The sequence below is a fragment of the Dipteris shenzhenensis genome, chromosome 12, assembly GCF_047967505.1.
Source record: "Dipteris shenzhenensis isolate YYH24624 ecotype China chromosome 12, Dip_SZ_1.0, whole genome shotgun sequence".
Taxonomy (NCBI): domain Eukaryota; kingdom Viridiplantae; phylum Streptophyta; class Polypodiopsida; order Gleicheniales; family Dipteridaceae; genus Dipteris; species Dipteris shenzhenensis.
Window position 1 is genome coordinate 15273671 of NC_141607.1, and position 18577 is coordinate 15292247.

Here is an 18577-nt window from a genome sequence, read left to right on the forward strand (position 1 = left end):
TGTTCCTTGATTTGATAAGTTGCTTTTATTCAGAGTTTAGCCCAAAATTTAAAACTTCCTTTCTATTGACATCAAACAACGAATTTTTGTTTGGCAAATGCTAGAAGAGGACAAAATAAGAGAGGGGGAAGCTTCGTTTGACAAATGAGGTTTGAAAGCATTGGTAAGTGTGATAAGATTGACATTTGTAGGCTTCAAGGTGGTTCCCTAGTGTTGATCCATGGATCTCCTTAGGCTGAGGACTAGTGATCCCACTAAGCAACCTATAGAAGTTAAACATGAAAGTCAATGCGGGTTGCATTATGATGGACATGGGTGTTAGTAAGGAGGCCATTTCTTGCAAAAGGAAGGCAAGGTCTTAGTCATGTGGATGTTAATATAAATAGTGATTAAACACAAGGCAAGGAGTAAGCTTAAAGTGCAAGCTTGAGGGTACATTGTATTTGTGTAATGACGGTCATTGCTTTCGTGAAAGCACTCTTAGAGATCCCATCGGGTTATGGGGATTTGATGTGCTCTAGAAGAGCCAATGAGTGAACGTTGAGGAAGGGAATGGGTAAAGCGGGAAGGGGAGGGGGGCAGGACATGCCAATGGAAATCAGGTCATGAGGGGTCAACACCAAGAGAGAGTAGGGAGGAGAACTGTTTAGGATATTTTAGGCATCCAAGGACTGGCGTTTGTAGAGCCCATGATAGGGAAGGGGATGAGGTGAGCCGTTGCATCATCCGTGCGTGTGGATGGGTCAGCACTTTTAGACAGCTGGAGAGACTGCAGAGCTGGCAGGGGAGGAAGGGCAGTGATTTTATGGTGAAGGGAACAGATGGAAGAAGAACCTTACCCCCCCCCCCTGCCCACATTGTTGCCGTGAAAATCTTGAAGGGGACACCTGGATCGTGAAGCTTATACACTTTCTGTCCCCCCTTATCAAATTTTCAAGTCCCTGAACCAACACTGCATATATTGTGACCACTTTACCCAACATGACTTTTAACATTTGGAAAAAGAAGCTTACATTCTTATCTCTGTCTCACCCTATTTACCCAACAAGACTAGCACAACCTGGCTATGGCTATTTTGGTTCTAATGCTCGTTTTACTCTCTGTGCAAGCTTCTCTTAAAAAGAAGCTTACATCCTTATTCTGACCCAATTTTGCTTTGGCTATTACAAAAGAGGCTTACATTCTAATATCTGAGTCTAACCAATTTTGCTATGGCTCTACGACTATTCTGGATTTACTTTCTGTGTAGAGCTTCTTTTTCCATTTGCACATTCTAATTTCTGAGTCTTTAGAACCAGAAACATATGCTCATTCTAATTTCCGAGTCTGGCTTCATCCTTTCTGTGGCTAGGCAGAACGGCTCTTCAGCTGCCCTGTCAAAAGAAGAAGCATAGCATATAGCTTATGCTAGAGCACGGCACATTCTGTAGGATAGCAGGGGTGGCTGCAAAAGCTCCGAGAGAGCTTGTGCTGTTGTGAACATTCTAAATTTCTGCGAGGCTGATGCACAGCAAACGAGGCTTTAGGGGTTTTTCGTGGAACCCACATCAGAATGGACTTTTGGTACCTTTGATCCTGTGTCTGTCTTTCCTGTTTGTGCATACATGTAGCAAGCTACTTAGCTAGCTAGCTAGTGACCTTTTCTATCATCCCCTATAGCACTTCAGAACTTGTTGTGTACATGCCTTAATTGCTGCTCTTCTTCTTTTTCTTATTCTTCGTCTTCTCTCCAAGTACTCTCTGTAGTTCTTCAGTTGTCCTGTACTCTTTTGGGTCGTCCTCCTTTCTCCTTTCATGCAGTCTGTGGTCTTCTTTCATGCACCTCTGTTCTTCTTCCCCTTCTCCTTTCATTCAAATCTGTAGTTCCTGACCTGCTGTTTTGGTGAAGCCCTTTCCTCTCTGTCTCTCTCTCTGCCTCAGCAAGGCTAACTCGCACCACCTCAGTTCCGGATTTTGATCAGCTCCTCCCTGCTCCATTTCGTTCCTGTTGTAGACACAAAGTTCAGCAGCCGAGATCTGCATTATCTCAATTTTCCCCCTACTTGGGCTTGCTCCTTTTCCGTTTCTGTTTCCAATAGAATGCGTGCTCCGCATGGGCGATTCCGGTTCTACTCTGTAGCTGCGTTTCCAGCTTTTGCCGCCACGACTGAAACCGGAGAGCCATCTTTTTGACAGAGTGACTAAGAATGGGGAAGCCTCCAAAAGCAGATCCTGTGTGTGATTTTTGTGGCGAAGAGAGAGCGTTTGTCTATTGCAAGGCTGACTCTGCTAGCCTCTGCTTAGTCTGCGATCATCAGGTGCACGCAGCCAATGCCTTGTCGTTCAAACACTCTCGGACAGCGGTTTGTGATCACTGCGCCTTGCGAGCAGCGTCGGTGCGATGCGAGGAGGAAAATTTGTTTCTCTGCCAAGATTGCGACATCAAAATCCATGAAACAAGCGGGGTCGGAGTGCAACACGAACGTACAAAGGCCAAATCTTACAGTGGCTGTCCTTCTCTTGCTGAACTCGCCCATTCCTGGGGGCCTTATCTCACCGAGCCCTCGGACGTAAATGCAAGCTTCCGGTTGTGCGACGCACGCAGCGTAACTGTAGCAGGAATTGATTCTTTGCTTTGCAACGTCGAAAATAAATTCTCTGGAGGCTGGAGCTCTAGTCCCGTGTCGGATGGTTCTTTGGATTGCGTTGTGGCCGGCCATGGCTTCGTTGGGTCCTCACACGACCGTGGCTTTTGGAACAGCAACCTCGATTCTTCTGTCGCTGGCCCAGGATCTTTCAGGACCATGATTCCTTCTATCGTAGCTACGGTACGTATTTCCGTCATTCGTGGACGATCTACTTCGATATTTGCGTACCAGACTGCTGATCAAGCTAATAGAAGAAGTCCGCCTTTGGCCATTCAATTTGTTAACGTATTATTTCTTTCCGTTCTTCAAATCGTAGTCCGATAGTAACTACTTGAGCACGAATCAGGACCTTAAGGAGATGAAAGGGAGTATCTCATAGCCTCTAACAAATCGAAGCCTTTGTGGCGAGAGGGAAACTCAACTGCCCAATGTACTTACTGCCTGTAGGTATTTTAATTATGCCTGCACGGCTTGGACCAGTCGCCCGAGGTACTTCACCGTTGGGTACATATGCACTTTATTTTCCCTTCATTGTCGTTCGTACTCTTTTTGAACTCCGTTTGGGAAATTAGAACTTCCGCTGCAGAGAGAAGCTATTAAATCTCATATATTTTTTAGTATCATAGCAAAATTCTACTCTCTGAATGAGGAGCTCAAAATAGGTGCTCCTGTATATGACAGGTCATCGCCAAGGCTCTTTAAATCATGACCATCAGAGACACAAACCATCCCCACCCCTACCTAGAAAACATGCAGAGAGCCTTTTGAATTCAAAGAAACATCTCTGTCATACTCTCACAAACATTACAGGTTGCATGAAGGGAAATCAGAACTCATGAAGATAATGGGTTGCATGAAGGCGCAGAACCCACATCTCAACTCAGCTTGTAGGCTGACAACATTCCAAGTTTTGCTTTCCTGCCTGGATGTCTGTGTCTTTTTAATGTTCTATATTCTAGTTGAAGTACTGTGTAGCTCAAATGTATCGTTCTTGAGTTTTTGTTCACATTGACAAATCCTAAACTTACTGTTTTCCCTTTTGCATGAATAAAATATTTCATCCCTTGCAACCCTTTCCCTTCTCAACTATTAATGAACCTGCGTTGAGCAAAATACATATATATCTGTAATGTCATGTTCTCTCATAGAGTACGGTAGTTTGAACACAAGTTATCAACTCTAGGATTGTCCATAACATAGGTTGTGTTTTCAAAATGGATGTAAAGTTCTGCTCATTTTGTCACATTTTCCCTTCTTCACACCCTAAGGTTTTAATTTTCTTTTGCTGCCTAATTAGGGAGAACAAGAAAGATACAGAATTTACCAGCAAGTATTCCTGCAGCAACTTGGTCAGTTGCAAGAGTCGGAGCGCCCAGAGTACTCAGTAGGAGGTCATCCCGAGGCAGGTGAACAGAGTCAGGGAGATGAAGCAACTCAGTTGCCATCTTCTTTTGAACTTGCTGGTCCAGGAGAACAGACCTCTGACAAGTTGCTCCAGCAACAGCAAGCCCCTGCTCAGCAAGATTTTAACTATGTTTCTTTGTTGCTGTCCGAATTGGAGCAGGGTAGGTCAGCTCAAAATCAGTGTCTCTGGAGTCACAACATGAGAACTAAGGCAAGTCAAGTTTTGGATGTGGTTGTACAAGCTCAGTGTTACCTTTATATCTAAGTAATTGTGTAGGCAGTAACTCGTTTTCCAAGAGGCGTACTGTGCACTTGCACTTTCATATTTGCAATCTTTCACCACACATCAAAGGAGCTAGTAAACGTGTCTTTCATCTACATAAAGCTTTCTCTATTGGAAACATTCAAGGCATGAACAACACGAGATGTTTTGATGTGTTTTGCATTTTCTGTCGATTTATGATCAAGTGGGTTCATGCCATATTTAGGTTTCTGATATGCTTTTCAATTGGCCAGTTGCCAGAGGATGAAGCAGAGGATGAAGCACCTAAGAGGCATGGCAAATACACAGGAGAGAACATGGCACATAGAAGCTTGGTACTTGGCAATAGCAGAGGTAGTGTGCCATCAGCTTTACAAGCAATTGCATGTGAGAATCAGGAACCTCCAACCTCCTCCTGTCTCAGTGAACAGAGATTTCTTGCAGGCCAAAAAGTGCACACATCGACAAGAGATTTATTTTTTTCAAAGACTGTGCGTATTCTCCCACTTCTATGGGTGGCTAATTTTCTTGGTGACTTATTATCTGGTTTTTTCAAGTCTTGGTGGTAGTTTATGGTTTTGCATGGATAGGACCCATTGCACGTTCTGGAGTCTGTTTCTAGTGCTACTTCAATAGTGACATATGGAGTTGGTATTCTGAAATTTTCTGCAGGCGAGGCCTTGTAGAACTGCACGAATGTCTAAAAGTCTTCTGTTCCTGCTCTGAGATGGCAACTTAGATGTTGCATGGCACATCCAAGGGCAATGTTGTATGGATTCATGTGGAAGGCTGATAGCCATGACGTGCCATCTTTCCCATGTTGTATGGTTTCATGTGGAAGGCTGATAGCCATGATGTGCCATCCTTCCCATCTGCTTTAGGCAGGGCTTATCCATGGTTTTGTTAGAGTATATTTCATCTCATCTGTGGTGAGTGAATGCGTCTATGTGGGTGGGATCAATGACAAGATTTATCCATGGTTTTGTTAGAATATATTGCATCTCATGCGTGGTGAGTGAAAGCTTCTATATGGCTGTGCCCGCCCAGAGAGATGTGTAGTCAAATATATCTGCCTCAGTGAGTTAGCAGGCCTGGTATAGGCTATTTAGGGCCTGGTATCGGCCACTGTATGGGTCAGAGACGAGGCCAAATAATGGAGAAATTAAGGCCATCCCAGGACCCAGACTAGTGTCAGGTCAACTGCCAGATCTGGTTTGGTTAAGTCGAGCAGGTCACAGACCTGGTTGATGGCTTTGCCGGTTGGGTTTCCCCTATAAATAGGGTTCCCTTGCCACTCTTCCATTTCATCCTTACACACACGTCTGGTTTGCACTGTTTTCCATGCTATAAACGAATTTATCTTGCCTCATTCTCTCTCTCTCTCTCTCTCTCAAGATTATGCTTCTGCAATGTGCAACGTTGACATGGTATCAGGGCTGCAGGTCGTCTAGAAGCTTGGGCTTGAACCTGGAGAGTGTATGGGGCCGACACAATTTACTGTTAGCAGGTGTGAATGGTTCAGAGGTTGCTGCTCGCCGAATCTGGGTTATTGCCGCCCATATCCCACGCACTCTTATTGTTGCATTGTGTATGGAAAAAACCATCGCCTGTGTCTTGATTGTGTGGTGTGGACAGGCTCGGGAAGTAGGTGAACCACGGTCAAATGTGATCTGAGGGCGTGGCTAGTCCGAGACATGGGCAACTGTCTGGAGAAGGCTGCTGCAGGCATGGACTCGATTCAGAATTTTTGGAAGGCGGCGGCGTAGTAGCCTCATCCCCTTCCTATATCCCCATCTAGCCTCCCTTCTCTTCTTTCCCCAAGCACCCTCCCTATCTCTTCTCCACCCACCCTCCCTTTCATAAGGGCTGCTCATGGGGTGCTTACGCGACCTTCAGAAAGTGTGAGTCCAAGGAGTGGATCTGTGGCACCCTCGTGTATGCGCAAGGAGGAAAAACTTGATGTATCCAATTATGCTCATTAGAAGCTGAACATGAAGATCGGAGGCTAACTGGGAGGAAGCTTTTCTTGAGGAATTGCAAGATTGGGAGGACCATGATTCTTTTTTTTTTTTTTGCGCAAAAAGTAGTGCTAGTTATATTGCTTGAAAACGAGAGTACAAGAGGGCCTAAAGGCCAGCGGGCTGTAATCACAAAACGGATACAGCCCGTGGTAACAAAAGACTAATTACAAGCCTCTCAGGGCATAATCATCGGAGTGTGGACAAACAGCCACGGTGGGGGGGAGTAATGCCACTGAAGACTCTGAGTAGAGTGCTGGAAGAACAGCTCTTGATGGTCCCAGTCGCGAAGGAAGCGCCGTCTCTTCTCCTTCCCTGCCCGGGACTCCCCCTGAATCTGATCCCACTGACCCTTGAGCGTGTGAATGATCGTGCTCCAAATGTCCGCCGCTAGGGTCTGGGTAGCAGAAGAAGCCTGATCTCCTAAGGTTTGCGCGCATCTGGAAGTCCAGATATGCCAGCCTACAATATTCCCTATGATCTCCCAAACTGGGTGCTGAGTCATCACTCCTACATCTGTCTCTGTCAGAAGCCAAGGGAAGCTGTCCATGTATGCCCAGGTGGCCTGTGTGATGAAGAAAACTGGATCCTGCCTAGAGAACTCATAAGCCAAGCGATGTCCCATCTCGGTGCTGCACTAGCAAACGGCTCCCCAAGTGACCGGTCCTAGCTCGGGTGCAGCCCTCGCTAAGATCCCCATGACTCCTGTCCACACTGTCTGAGCATGCGAGCAGCTCCAAAGGCAGTGCTTCAGGGACGACGACTCCTGAAAACACATCTGGCAGTGCCCCTCCTACCCCATCTGCCTCAGCCATCTGCCAACTAGTAGCCCCTTGTGGGCCACCATCCAAAGAAAGTAAGAGATCTTCCTCGGCCGCCAGCTTGCCCAAAGAGTCTTCCAGAATGTGCGAAGAAAAACCAGAGATATCCCTTGGCCATACCAACTATGTGCCTCTGTGGGTAGCCTGCGCTGGAGAGCCCCAAGAGCACGCCTACAGTACGCGCACTGTATGAGAAGAAGGGGGCAGGGTTCTCTGAGGTCTCCAGTGGTGGCCAGCGCCACTCCACTGGGTCCCACTCCACCTCTGTCAAGGAGCGGCCCTCCCAAATCCAGAGTCTCCAATCCTGGTCCTGCATAATCAGGGGGTCTATATGCCACGTTTTCCCTTGCAGCCCTATGATGCGAAGGCGCTACCAGGGAAGCTGGGGGTCGATCATGGCCTCTCTGCTCTGGAGACGGCTACCATCGGCGACGGAGAAGAAGTGAATCGAGGAGTCCGAGAAAAGGCCTACAACCACCAAATGAATGCCACGAGGTGTGAATTGCCCTAGCCACCTCTCATCTCCCGGGAGGAGCTGTCTGGTGATCATGGGAATCCTCCAACCTGCAGGAATGGCAGCATCGATCTCCGCTCGCCGAGCTTGGATCCCACGTGCCGTACCTACTGCTGCTGCCAGCTCGCCAGGGCTCAACTGGCTATAGACGTCCCTCCAAACCCGAAGCGAGCGCGCAGGCCCACGCGCCCAGAGTGCCCATGGGATATGGGATCTCTCTCCAAGCTGGCGACCTGTATCATCTGTCACCTGGCTGCTCCAGATCAGGGGCTGTCTGTATATCTCCTCTTGGCAGCTGGGGGGAACCTGAGAGAGGCTGTGCCGCAACTTCCTCCAGACCGAGACGAGGCCACGGAGGAAGGGGGAACGGGGCTGAGTCAGTGGGGCTGAAGTGAAAATTCACCGGATAGACGGCTGCCAATCACCCCCTCTCTGGGGGATACACGCGCTGAGACCATGCTGAAGCAAGAGCTTCCACGTCTGCCCTCCTGGCGTCAGACCGCGGATGACTAACTTGCCAAGTAATGCCTGACTCTGCAGTTCTGGATCTATGATGCCAAGACCGCCCTCTGTCTGGGGGAGAATGACTGTCTGCCAGGCGACCCGGGCTCTGGTGGTGCCGGAACCATCTGAGCCAGACCAAAGAAAGTTCCGCACCAGTCTCCTCAGCTGGGCTACACACGATCTCGAGAAACACCAGCAAGATGCCACGTACCAAGCGGTGGCAAGAAGGACTTGATTGACCACAAGGGCCTTGCCTGCCAAAGATAGCCGAGCCGTGCCTCAGAAGGCTAGCTTCCGTCGTATGGAGACTAGGACCGGTAAGAACTGCTGAGCCGGCGTGATATCCAGACCTACTTGGAATCCCAGGTAATGTGTCGTCTGTCCTCTAGGGATCCAACGAAACCCCAGGAAAATACCCCACTGTGAGCTGGCTCCTGGATCCGTAAGAAAACCAACTGACTTATGCCAGTTGATTTTCGCCCCAGCGGCTAGGCAAAAAACCTCTAAAGACAGTCTCACTCGCTCCAGTGACTCGATATCATCCTGCACATACAGGGCCGTGTCGTCTGCATACTCGGAGTCCAGAAGTTCTGCATCGTCCCGAATAGGGAGGCGCATCCCTCGAACACCAGTGGTACGGGCTTGTAGGAAGTGAGTCATGGCCTCCGTAAAAAATAGGAAGAGGTAGCGGGCAGCCCTGACGCACCGAGCGCTCGAGGGTGAATCTCTCCCCCATCTTGCCACTGATGATAACCCGACTGGAGGCCGATCTGTAGAGACTAGCAATACCTCTGATCCACTCGTCCGGGAAACCGAACCGAGAGAGTGTACCTTCCAAGAAGGACCAGTCTACCCTGTCGTACGCCTTCTCAAAGTCAAGAAGGAGTATGGCAAGGTGTTGGCCACTGTGCTGGGCCCACTCCGTCGCCTCTGAGAATGTGAAAATGTTGTCCAAAATGCTGCGATCTTGGACAAAACCAGTCTGGGTGTCATGGATCAAGTCATGTAGCAGGGGGTGGATGCGGCTACTGATCATCTTGGCGAGGATTTTATAGGCAGACGGGAGGAGGGTGATAGGGCACCACTGTCTGATCTCCTGACGGTCCCCCCCTTTGGGGATGAGGCAAATCAAGCCTGTAGCAAGGCTCTCTGGCATGTGTCCGCTGGAGAAGATATGCTGGAAGGCTACGAGCAAGGGCTGGTGGACCTGCTCCCAGAAGGTGGTGAAGAAAGCTCTAGAGAGCCCATCCTCACCTGGGCATTTTTGCCCATCAATAGCGCTCACCGTATCCTGCATCTCTGCCACGGTGAAAGGGGCGAGAAGGGTTTCACTCATGCTAGGCTGCACGAGCGACGGTGTATACCTCCACACCTCCTCCTGCAACGGCGGGCACGAGGGTCTGGGGGCTCCTACTGGAACAGGGATTTGTAGAAATCTATCGCCAAGTCCCGGACCTCGTCTGGATCTGTCCTGACACTACCATCCTACGCTCTAAGAGATCGGAGCTGTTCCCCTGCTGACCTCTGGCCATGAGTCCTAAAAACTCTCTGCACATCCTGTCGCCTTTCCTAGACCAAAAGGACTTGGAAGCATGAAACGAGAACTGTGAGCATCGCTGGGTGATCTCCTCTAGCATGGCTCGGGCTCTATTCTCCTGTCGTCTGAGCTCCTCAGAGCTTGGAGAAGACTGTTGCATCTGCTGTATCGAGGCAAGATCTCGTCTGAGACCCCTCTCCTTTGCCCACCACTGCTGCCTGACCTGAATCGCCTCCTGCTGACAGATGAGACTAGACTTGGCAAGAACCTGAGCTACCTGAGCTGCCATATCCCCCATGGGGTCCCAATCCTGCTCCCACAGGTCCACTATCCTGCTGCGAACCGCTGCTCTGGAGTAGATGGAGTCTGGGATCCGGCACGAGCGTGGAGGTAAGGAGTGAGAGGCTAAGTCCAGGACTAGGATGACTGGGGCATGGTCAGAGAGGGTCGTCCCTGGAACCACTCTTGACTCTCCACCTCTGCCTAGCACCCAATCGCTGACATAGAAACGGTCCAACCGCTCCAGAAGTCTGCCTCCCTCCCTCCTGTAACCCCAAGAGAAGTCCAGACTTCCTGTCCATCTGCAAAAGGAAGGCTCCCTCCAACTGTCCCGACCTCTCACAGCGAACAAGGAGTCCCAATCCGCCTGCTCCGCCTGAGCTATATCGAGGAACTCTGGGCCCCATCCCTGTTGATCCTCTAAAGTCTCAAGGTTATTGAAGTCCCCTCCTACAATCCAAGAATCTATCTCTGGCAATAAGTCTGTCAAAGAGCTCCAGAAAGCAGTTCTCCGTCTGAGGTCGATCGGGGCATAGATATTGAGGATGCCGATGCGGGATCCCTCAATATTCAAGCCCACCCAAAGCGCTCGTCCTGGGATCAAGGTGCCAAAACCACACACATGCTGAACTAGAGAAGCGTCGATGGAGGTACAAACACCCCCGCTCCTCCCCTGCTCGCCAATCGAAGGTTCCCAGTAGGTGTGGGAGCGTCCTGTGAGGACCTTCCCACACTTACTGGTCTGAGAAGACGAAAGCTTGTGTTCCTGCAATAGGAGCACATCTACCCTTCCCACCAAGGCTAGCTGGAGCTCCTGTCTGAGCACCATCTTCCTGGGGCCGCGGGTTCCTGATGAGTTGAACCCGTTGACGTTCCAAGAGATAATGCGTATACTCATGAAGAGAGGAGATGGGCCACAAACAGCTGTCTGCTTGCGGTCGATGTCGAGGTGGTCGGAGGATGTCCAGTGTGTAGACGAAGGTGCTTCTGTGAGGGTTTCGAAGGAGAGGCCGGATCATCGGACCCATCCTCTAAAACCTTTGACAGAGGGGAGAGGCCCTTCGTCCCGTGGTGGTAAGCTCTCTCTAACCAACTTGAAGCCTCCGCCAGGGAAATACTGTAGAAGCCCGCTACCTCTGAGGTCCTCCAAGGGCGGAGCCCTTCCGCGTAGATCCACTCCAGAGGCGGTCGAATGATGTCCAAAAGGCGGAATTGTTTGGCGCTGTGGCGCCATCTCAGACGAACGTCACCCTCCTTCCACTGCTACTGAAGAAGCTCCGCTGCTCTGCTACCGATCCAGTCCTGCACCTGCTCCTGGGACTGATCTCGAATCGTCTCCCAAACATTTTCATTCGTCCATTGCTCATTCCCGTCACTGGTGATAGTGAAGGAATAGCTAGGACTTTCATGGGGGGCAAGGACGGACACCTTACCCTCCGTCCCCTTTCGGAGGAAGAAGATGCTGATGTCTAGGCATGCAGGGAGGGAGCCAATACCAGCTGCATCCAAATAATCCCAAGGTCCTGCTCGGTAAAACTCCAAAGGTAGAGCTCTAGGAGCTGCCCTTGGGTGTGGGGACGAGGATGAGGAGTCTGAACCAGACAGAGGGGTGCTGGCTGTCGAACGAGCTGGAGTGGTGCTGGCCATCTGCGGGGAAGGGCCTCTCCCCTCCACCGGGCCAGGAGGGATAGACGCGGAGGAGGTCTGTGCTAGCTTTGGGGCCGCAGGCGGATGGGGGGGTTCCCTCGGGATCATGCTCGAGGGAGAGAGGGGGGCTGAAACCAAAGGTGCTAGGGGGGATCCCGGAGGGGGGGGGAGGTAGGGGGACCGAGGAGGAGGGGGGAGGGGGGGGGGGGCGGGGTGAAGGATGAGGGGGAGGATGGCTGATCTTCTCCTTCCCTTTCTCCTTCCCCTTACCGGGCTGCTGCTGATTGGTGACCACAAGGGTCTCTTGCTGTAGATGGGAAGGCTTTTTTGGTCCTGTTTTGTTTCCTTTCCGTTTTCTTTTGACCTTGGTCCAGCCTTCCCCTTCGGGAGGGGGTGTCGATGCGTGGCGGGGGAGTTGCCTGGATGGGGGCCATCTAAGGTTCTGTCCTCGTGAAGCGAGGGCAGGAGCGCGCCTGGTGCCCGAAGCCGTGGCATCTCAGACACTGATTTGGGCGACCAGTGACCATAATGCGCTACATCACCACACCTGTGTCCGTCTCAATCTCGAATTCCGAGGGGATACTCTGCGGATCTAGGACTGCCACTTTGACACGTGGCACCCCTTGGGCTGCCGCCGCATCAATGAAGGTGTCCTGCATGAGCCAGCCAAAGTGCGCCCCCAGGTCCTTGATGATCGGGCGAAGCTCTGTTGCGAGGCCTGGGAAAATGAGGGTAACTAGATGGCGAGGAATGCGGAAGCGGGCATCGAAGTCCGCTACACTGAAACCCCTATACCATGGGACCATAAGGATGATCTTCCCACCCACAGAAGTAGGGGACCGTCTGACCATATCGCTCACAGCCTGTGCTGAGGAGAGCTTGAGCCAGAAGATACCATGTCCCATGAGTGCGACCTCCTCAATGTGGCTGTCCTCAAGGTAGAGGGTGGACTGCAAACAGTCCCTGATGTCTGCTCGTGAAGGGGCGTAGCCAATGACTCTCCCATAAACGGACGTCTGGGAGAAGTCAGTGGCGGCCTGCTTCACCAAGGAGACGTGATGCTCTGTCAGTGTTATGCGGTAGGCTGATGGAGGGGGGGGGTCCGTCTGGGCCACCGGTTCCGGGCTCAAACGAGGGGGGGTAGATGGGAGCGGGGGAGGGGTGGGAGCATTCGCAGGAGTGGAGCTGTACTTAGGACTTAGAAGTATTAGACCTTTGGCATAGGATGAGGACCATGATTCTACGGTACACTCGGCATTGGTTGGGACCATTACGAAGGAGGTCTCTCCGGCAGTGCAAACCTTGACTAGTGCTTCTGAAGTGTGGTCCAAGTTGGACAATCTCTATGCCCGAGATTCTTCTATGTGGGTTGTCACTTTACAGGGTCAGCTCTAAGTCTTAAGTTTCTTGTAGGTAGCTTGATGCAGTCATTCTTAATGAAGGCGAAGGTCATTCATGACCAGCTACTGGCAATAGGTTCTGCCTTATTCTCCACTTAGTTGGCTGTACTTATCCTCACGAAGCTTCCACAAGAGTATAATATGGTTTCTTGAGCCTTGCGGCCAGGTCACGACAAATGAGTTGGATTTTGATGATATTTACTCCCTTCTCTTGAAGGAGGGCTCTAGTCTACTATCCCAGGGTAAGTTGAACGTGTCTCATGGTGGTGATCAGGCACTTTTGACAGTGCAGAAGAAAGGTTGGAGCTGGTGCTATGCCTATGAGAAGAGAGGTCGCCTGGCAAAAGATTGTCTATCGAAGGACAAGGCCAAATCTAAAGACAAGGACACAACTTCAACAACACAGGCACATGATGACAGGTCAGATGAGCTGAGGGCAGTTCTTGCTTAGGAAAATCAGACCATACCTGCTTTCTAGCAGTAAGGTATGAGTCCCCCCACATGCCACAGCCAGAGAGGGCTTGTGGGTAGGAGAGTGGGATGAGTACAGCTCCTATAAAACTGAAATCTGGCAGGTAAGATAAGCTTTGTAGATAGAGCAATGATCTAGAGTGTTTGAAGTTTATTCCTCGGTGTAGGAGAGACTATGGACAGGATGTATTCTGAGTTCATTGTACTGGACGTGATGTGTTCACCAGGGGATATTGGGCATGGTTTGTTCTACAACTCAGCATTCTTTACTCGGAATTCACTGCACACTGGTAGATCTCTTTGTTGTTCGTGGTAGCATTGTGTTTCAAGGAACCAGGTTGTCAGGTACTCTCTGTGAGGTGATTCCAGTATTCCCGCTGCTGGAAGGTCCATGGTTGCATCTTCATCAGCTTTCTTCTTCAAACTATTTGCACACTATGAGCTGCAGAGAGGGTGTTAGAATATATTTCATCTCATGTGTGGTGAGTGAGGGCTTCTACGTGGGTGTGCCTGCCCAGAGATAGGTATAGTCAAATAGATCTTTCTCAGTGAGTTAGCGGGCCTGGTAGAGGCTATTTAGGGCGTGGTATAGGTCACTGTACACCAGGCCAGATAATGGGAGTAAGGCCAACCCAGGACCCGGAGCAGGGTCACGTCAACCCAACCAGATCTGGTTGGGTTAAGCCGGCCAGGTCACAGACCTGGTCGGTGGGTTTGTTGGCTGGGTTACTATGGGGTTCCGTTGCTACTCTTTAGGTGTTCCATTTCATCCTCCTCTGGTTGGCACTGTTTGCCATGCTATAAACAAAGCTATCTTGCCTCTCTCTCTCTCTCTCTCTCTCTCTCTCTCGTGTATGCTTCCGTAATGTGCAACGTCGACAGATTTCTCATGCTAATCTCCTTCAAGCCTAACACAAGCACTCTTGACTGTAGGTCTTCCCTTATCCCTCACTGAAATCCACTCCACCTGAAGGAATGTCCAGTACCAACTGTGTTGTGGGAGATGCTTTCATTGGCCTCCGAATCAGTAGGGTGGGGGGAGACTGTTTTTCCCACCAGCCCAAGGGGTGAAGGATTATGGGCAGTGAAAGGGAGGGTGTCTTCCACTTGGGAGCCAGGAACGACAGAGCAAAGGTGGGTCACACAGACCACATGAGACATGATGTCGTCTCAGCCCAGGGTGCCGCTTGGTGAAGGTGGGTAGGGGGTGGAAGGAGGGGGGGAAGAGCCTGTGGGTGAGGAGGCTGTAGCCCACCAAAAGTCGGCAGGACTGTCCTCCCTAGGCTGTGCCTAAAGGGGAAAGAATTGGCAGCTGGGGGCAGCAGCAGAGGAAGGGGTAATTGGAGGGGGGGGGTCAGCTGAGTGAGGCCAGTGTTACTGACAGCAGATGGCAGGGAAGGAAGGCAGCAAGGGGGCTAGGCGCAGGTGGAGCAGAAAGTTGCCTTGTGGCTGTAATCCTATTTACAATTAGGTGAAAGGATACACACATGTTCGTGTTATTACACACACAATCATGAAGGCAGGCATAGGAGGGTAGTCTTACTGGTGGGAACTATCATGCTTAACAAGCGGGTCTTTAGTACCTGCAGAAGTGGATCTCACATGAGATATAGTTGGTATTGAAAATTCTGCTATTTGTAGATTTGCGAAGAGCAGCTGAAGTGCTCCAACATATTTCCAACTCCGTGTTCCAAAACATGTTTGGGAACAGTGTTTTGGGGAGGCTTTTCCATGTCATCAATGATGGTTGCACTTTGTCCTAACAGCATTCTAGAATTACTTTGCTTTGGCATCATTCTGGTATCATCATATGTTAGTAGATTCATTTGGCCAAAACTATAAATCACGTTCTTCCCTGTTGTGTAAATCAGGTAGCAAATCTTAGATGCAATCTTTTGCTAATGGTTAGTTGTCTGGCTATTTGAATAGTGCTTGTTATCTGAGCGTTGGAGTAGACGGGGGAATGATTCACTGGAGAAGATGATTATTGCACGCTGAAATTTTTGGTTGAGAAACCTGTTTTTGCGCTGTGTAGTAGAGAATGGACATAAGTAAGACCAAATATGTTGTTAGACTTCCAAATGGATAAGAGCATTGCTGTGGATTTTGAGTGCCTTGAATCACGACCCTCTTGTGTCTACAGTCTCTAGGTTGTGCTTCGTTATATTCAGTGTTTTAGAGTAGCATGTCAAGGGCTAACATAAATGATTTCTGTGCAGCCATTCAGCAGTCGTGCTTCCCTTGGGACATGGAACACAGTTCTGGCAGCAGCAGGCTCAGGCCCTGGATCTCCTCAACAGTCGCCCAAAAAGTTTTCCAAGGATGCTTTGAAATCCCATCTCTTCCAGGATGGAGTCGCTGATCGTGTTAAGCAATCTGATTCAGTGGCACCTCTTTTGTCTCTCAAACCACAAAGAGAAGTTAAGGCAATTGAATCTCTTGACAACAGCTCACCGTTGACCTGTATGAAGGCAGATTCTTCATGGGTGCCTAAAAGCCCCGATACTGAAGCACTGGCCCAAGCTAGGGATAATGCAATGATGCGATACAAGGAGAAGAAAAAGACACGCAAGTAAGTTTCAATTTGGCGAATGTCTTGTGATTCTTGCATGTCAACAGTGGCTTCTTATTGAGTTGCCTGATTCTGGTAATCAGGACATAATAATTCTCACATTTTGCAAGCCTTATTGTGACATTTTTGTACTGTCATCCTTTAAAGATTTTCTTTTCTTTTTTTTCAATCTAAAATGATGCCGACCCTTTTGGGTGTATTAGATATGACAAATGCATTCGGTACGCATCACGCAAAGCTCGAGCAGACGTCAGACAGCGAGTACGAGGACGGTTTGTGAAAGCTGTTAATTATGAGCCCTTTATTGTAGATGGAATTACCTGATGGACATCTGGGAAAGTATGTCATCTTGAGCAAAGGCCTTGATCTTGTCCTGCATCTTGTAAAGACTCTGCCACTAATTCGTACGACAATAACATTTTTAAGCTGATATTGTCATCTAATCAATTGACAGCATTTTCCTCTTTGCTGCATTAGCCTCTTTATGTAGTCTCTGGTTATTTGTGCAGAGTGGCATAATTTTTGACATCCCTTTGATGGACATGCACACTACTTCGTGCCACCATGATAACAGATGGGTGCTATTGCAACGTAACAGTATCCTTGGATTGAAGGAAATCTATCATAGATGGTGAATTATATTTAACAAATGTGTAAGGTGTAATGCATATGGAAAACTGATACGTTGTATGTGCCCAAGTATGCATGACAGAAGGGTCATTGGGGCTAATATAGATAATAAGGTATATATGGCTCAAGAAAACCTTAATCTTGCACATCTGTTTTGTAAACTACCTGCGCTAGAGCTTCTGAGTTTCTCGATAGTGCAGACGGTTTTCAAAACAGATGTGCAAGATTAAGGTTTCCCCCAGCCATATGTACCTAATTATGTGTGTTAGCCCCAATGACCCTGCTGTCATGCATACTTGCGCACGTACAACATAGCAGTTTGATATGCATTAACCTTCCAATTCGAGTGTGCTTGCCATGTTATGGATGGCTAACTCCAATCCGTCATGCCCTTGGCACAATGTCCTTTTCGCATCACAAATATCTTACAGTGCTTTTGCATCCACAACCATTCATTACAACCTAAAACCTGTCCATTACCATGTGTATTGGGGATTTGCAGCATAGCAATTCGGTATGCATTAGCTTGCGCAGACAAATCTGAGTCAGCTTGTCATTTTTCATGGATGCCTGACACAAATCTGTCATACCCCTCTTGGCGTTAACTCCCAATCACATATCCTTTTGGTGTTACAAATATGAACTCTCTAAGTTTCATGGACTCCTAGTCCTCTTGCATTAACAACATGACGCACACCATATTCCCATTTATAAAAGTTGGCAGCCTACATGGAAACTCCTTATCATATTTTCAAAGATTGTTCTTTTCTCTTTCAAGTGTTGACTTCTTGAATGAGGACTTCTGGGGTTATCTTCACGTTTGATATGCAAATTGTCATTTTATCTTTCACTTTAAACTTGCATTATAGGGCTAGTTTGTTTATCTCATCTTCTAATTCTTGCAATGTGATAATTAGGGATGTGAAATTAGTGTTAGTGGCTTTAAAGTTATATGCATATTTAACCTTCTAGCATTGAGAAAATGTTTGCAGTAGGGTTTGTCTTTAATACTAATGCTGAATTAACAATGAAACATACCAACTCTCTTATGGGGGATGTGAAATTAGTGTTAGTGGCTTTAAAGTTATATGCGTATTTAACCTTCTAGCATATGGAATTTGAATAAATTATATTCTTTGGCCACTTGAATAGGGGATTTATAAATCTTTTATTATTTTGTATCGCTCTCTTTTTTCGGCTCGCTCGGTTTTTGTCGCTCACTTTTTGGTAATCCTTGGTTTTCACAAACAAGACCTTCAACAAAGATAGGGTCTGAAAACTTATCAAGGATGCAACACCTTATTAATCAATAGCTAGCTAATTATACCGAATGAGTAAGGATGCAATAATGCACCACTGCGTTCATGAAAATGAATTTGTTAATGTATTGAAAGGAGCTCACTTGGGCATTGTAGGGGGACACTTCGCTGGAGAGCTCATGGCTCGTAAGGTGCTACAAGTCGGAATATGGTGGTCCACTATCTTTGTAGACAGAGCCAAATTTTCCAAGCGCTGTGACCCCTACCAAAGAACTTCTATACGCCAGAAGAAAGACTATATGCCTCTTACGGAGTTCTTACAGACCAACCCTTTGAAAAATGGGACATTGATTTAATAGGACCTATCAATCCAGCAACGGAAGAGACACAAGCCTGATACATGATCATGGCGTCCAACTACTTCACCAATTGGGAAGAGGCCAAGGCAACCAAGAAGGTTTGGCGCTCAAGTGACGGCCAAATTCCTTTATGAGAATGCCATATCACGCTTCAGCCTCCCCACTAGAAATTGTGAGCGACTGAGGGACTCACTTGGTAAATGAAACAATTCACATCCTCATGAGAGTTCCTCATTGTCCATAGAAAATACACTCCATACTACCCCAGAGCGA

General features: G+C 48.6%; 1 protein-coding gene across 2 annotated transcripts; it reads left to right on the forward strand.

The window, feature by feature from the left end:
- The first annotated feature begins 1568 nt into the window (after positions 1 to 1568).
- LOC147895869 (zinc finger protein CONSTANS-LIKE 14-like) lies at positions 1569 to 16532 on the forward strand. 2 transcript variants are annotated; one of them, XM_087382476.1, is made up of 5 exons: positions 1569 to 2807; positions 3925 to 4246; positions 4564 to 4784; positions 15704 to 16056; positions 16260 to 16532. In XM_087382476.1, exons 1-5 carry the CDS (start codon positions 2187 to 2189, stop codon positions 16378 to 16380), a joined length of 1638 nt encoding a protein of 545 aa, XP_087238602.1. In that variant the 5' UTR covers positions 1569 to 2186; the 3' UTR covers positions 16381 to 16532. The 2 variants fall into 2 exon arrangements, with proteins under 2 accessions (XP_087238602.1, XP_087238601.1); XM_087382475.1 differs by having other exon boundaries at positions 1570 to 2807; positions 3925 to 4242; positions 4548 to 4784.
- The last annotated feature ends 2045 nt before the right edge of the window (positions 16533 to 18577 follow it).

Coding starts and splice junctions, on each gene's coding strand:
- LOC147895869 (XM_087382475.1), top strand. CDS start 2,187: ATGGGGAAGCCTCCAAAAGCAGATCCTGTGTGTGATTTTTGTGGCGAA. Junction 4,243..4,547: donor GTCACAACATGAGAACTAAG/GCAAGTCAAGTT, acceptor TCAATTGGCCAG/TTGCCAGAGGATGAAGCAGA. Junction 16,057..16,259: donor GAGAAGAAAAAGACACGCAA/GTAAGTTTCAAT, acceptor TGGGTGTATTAG/ATATGACAAATGCATTCGGT.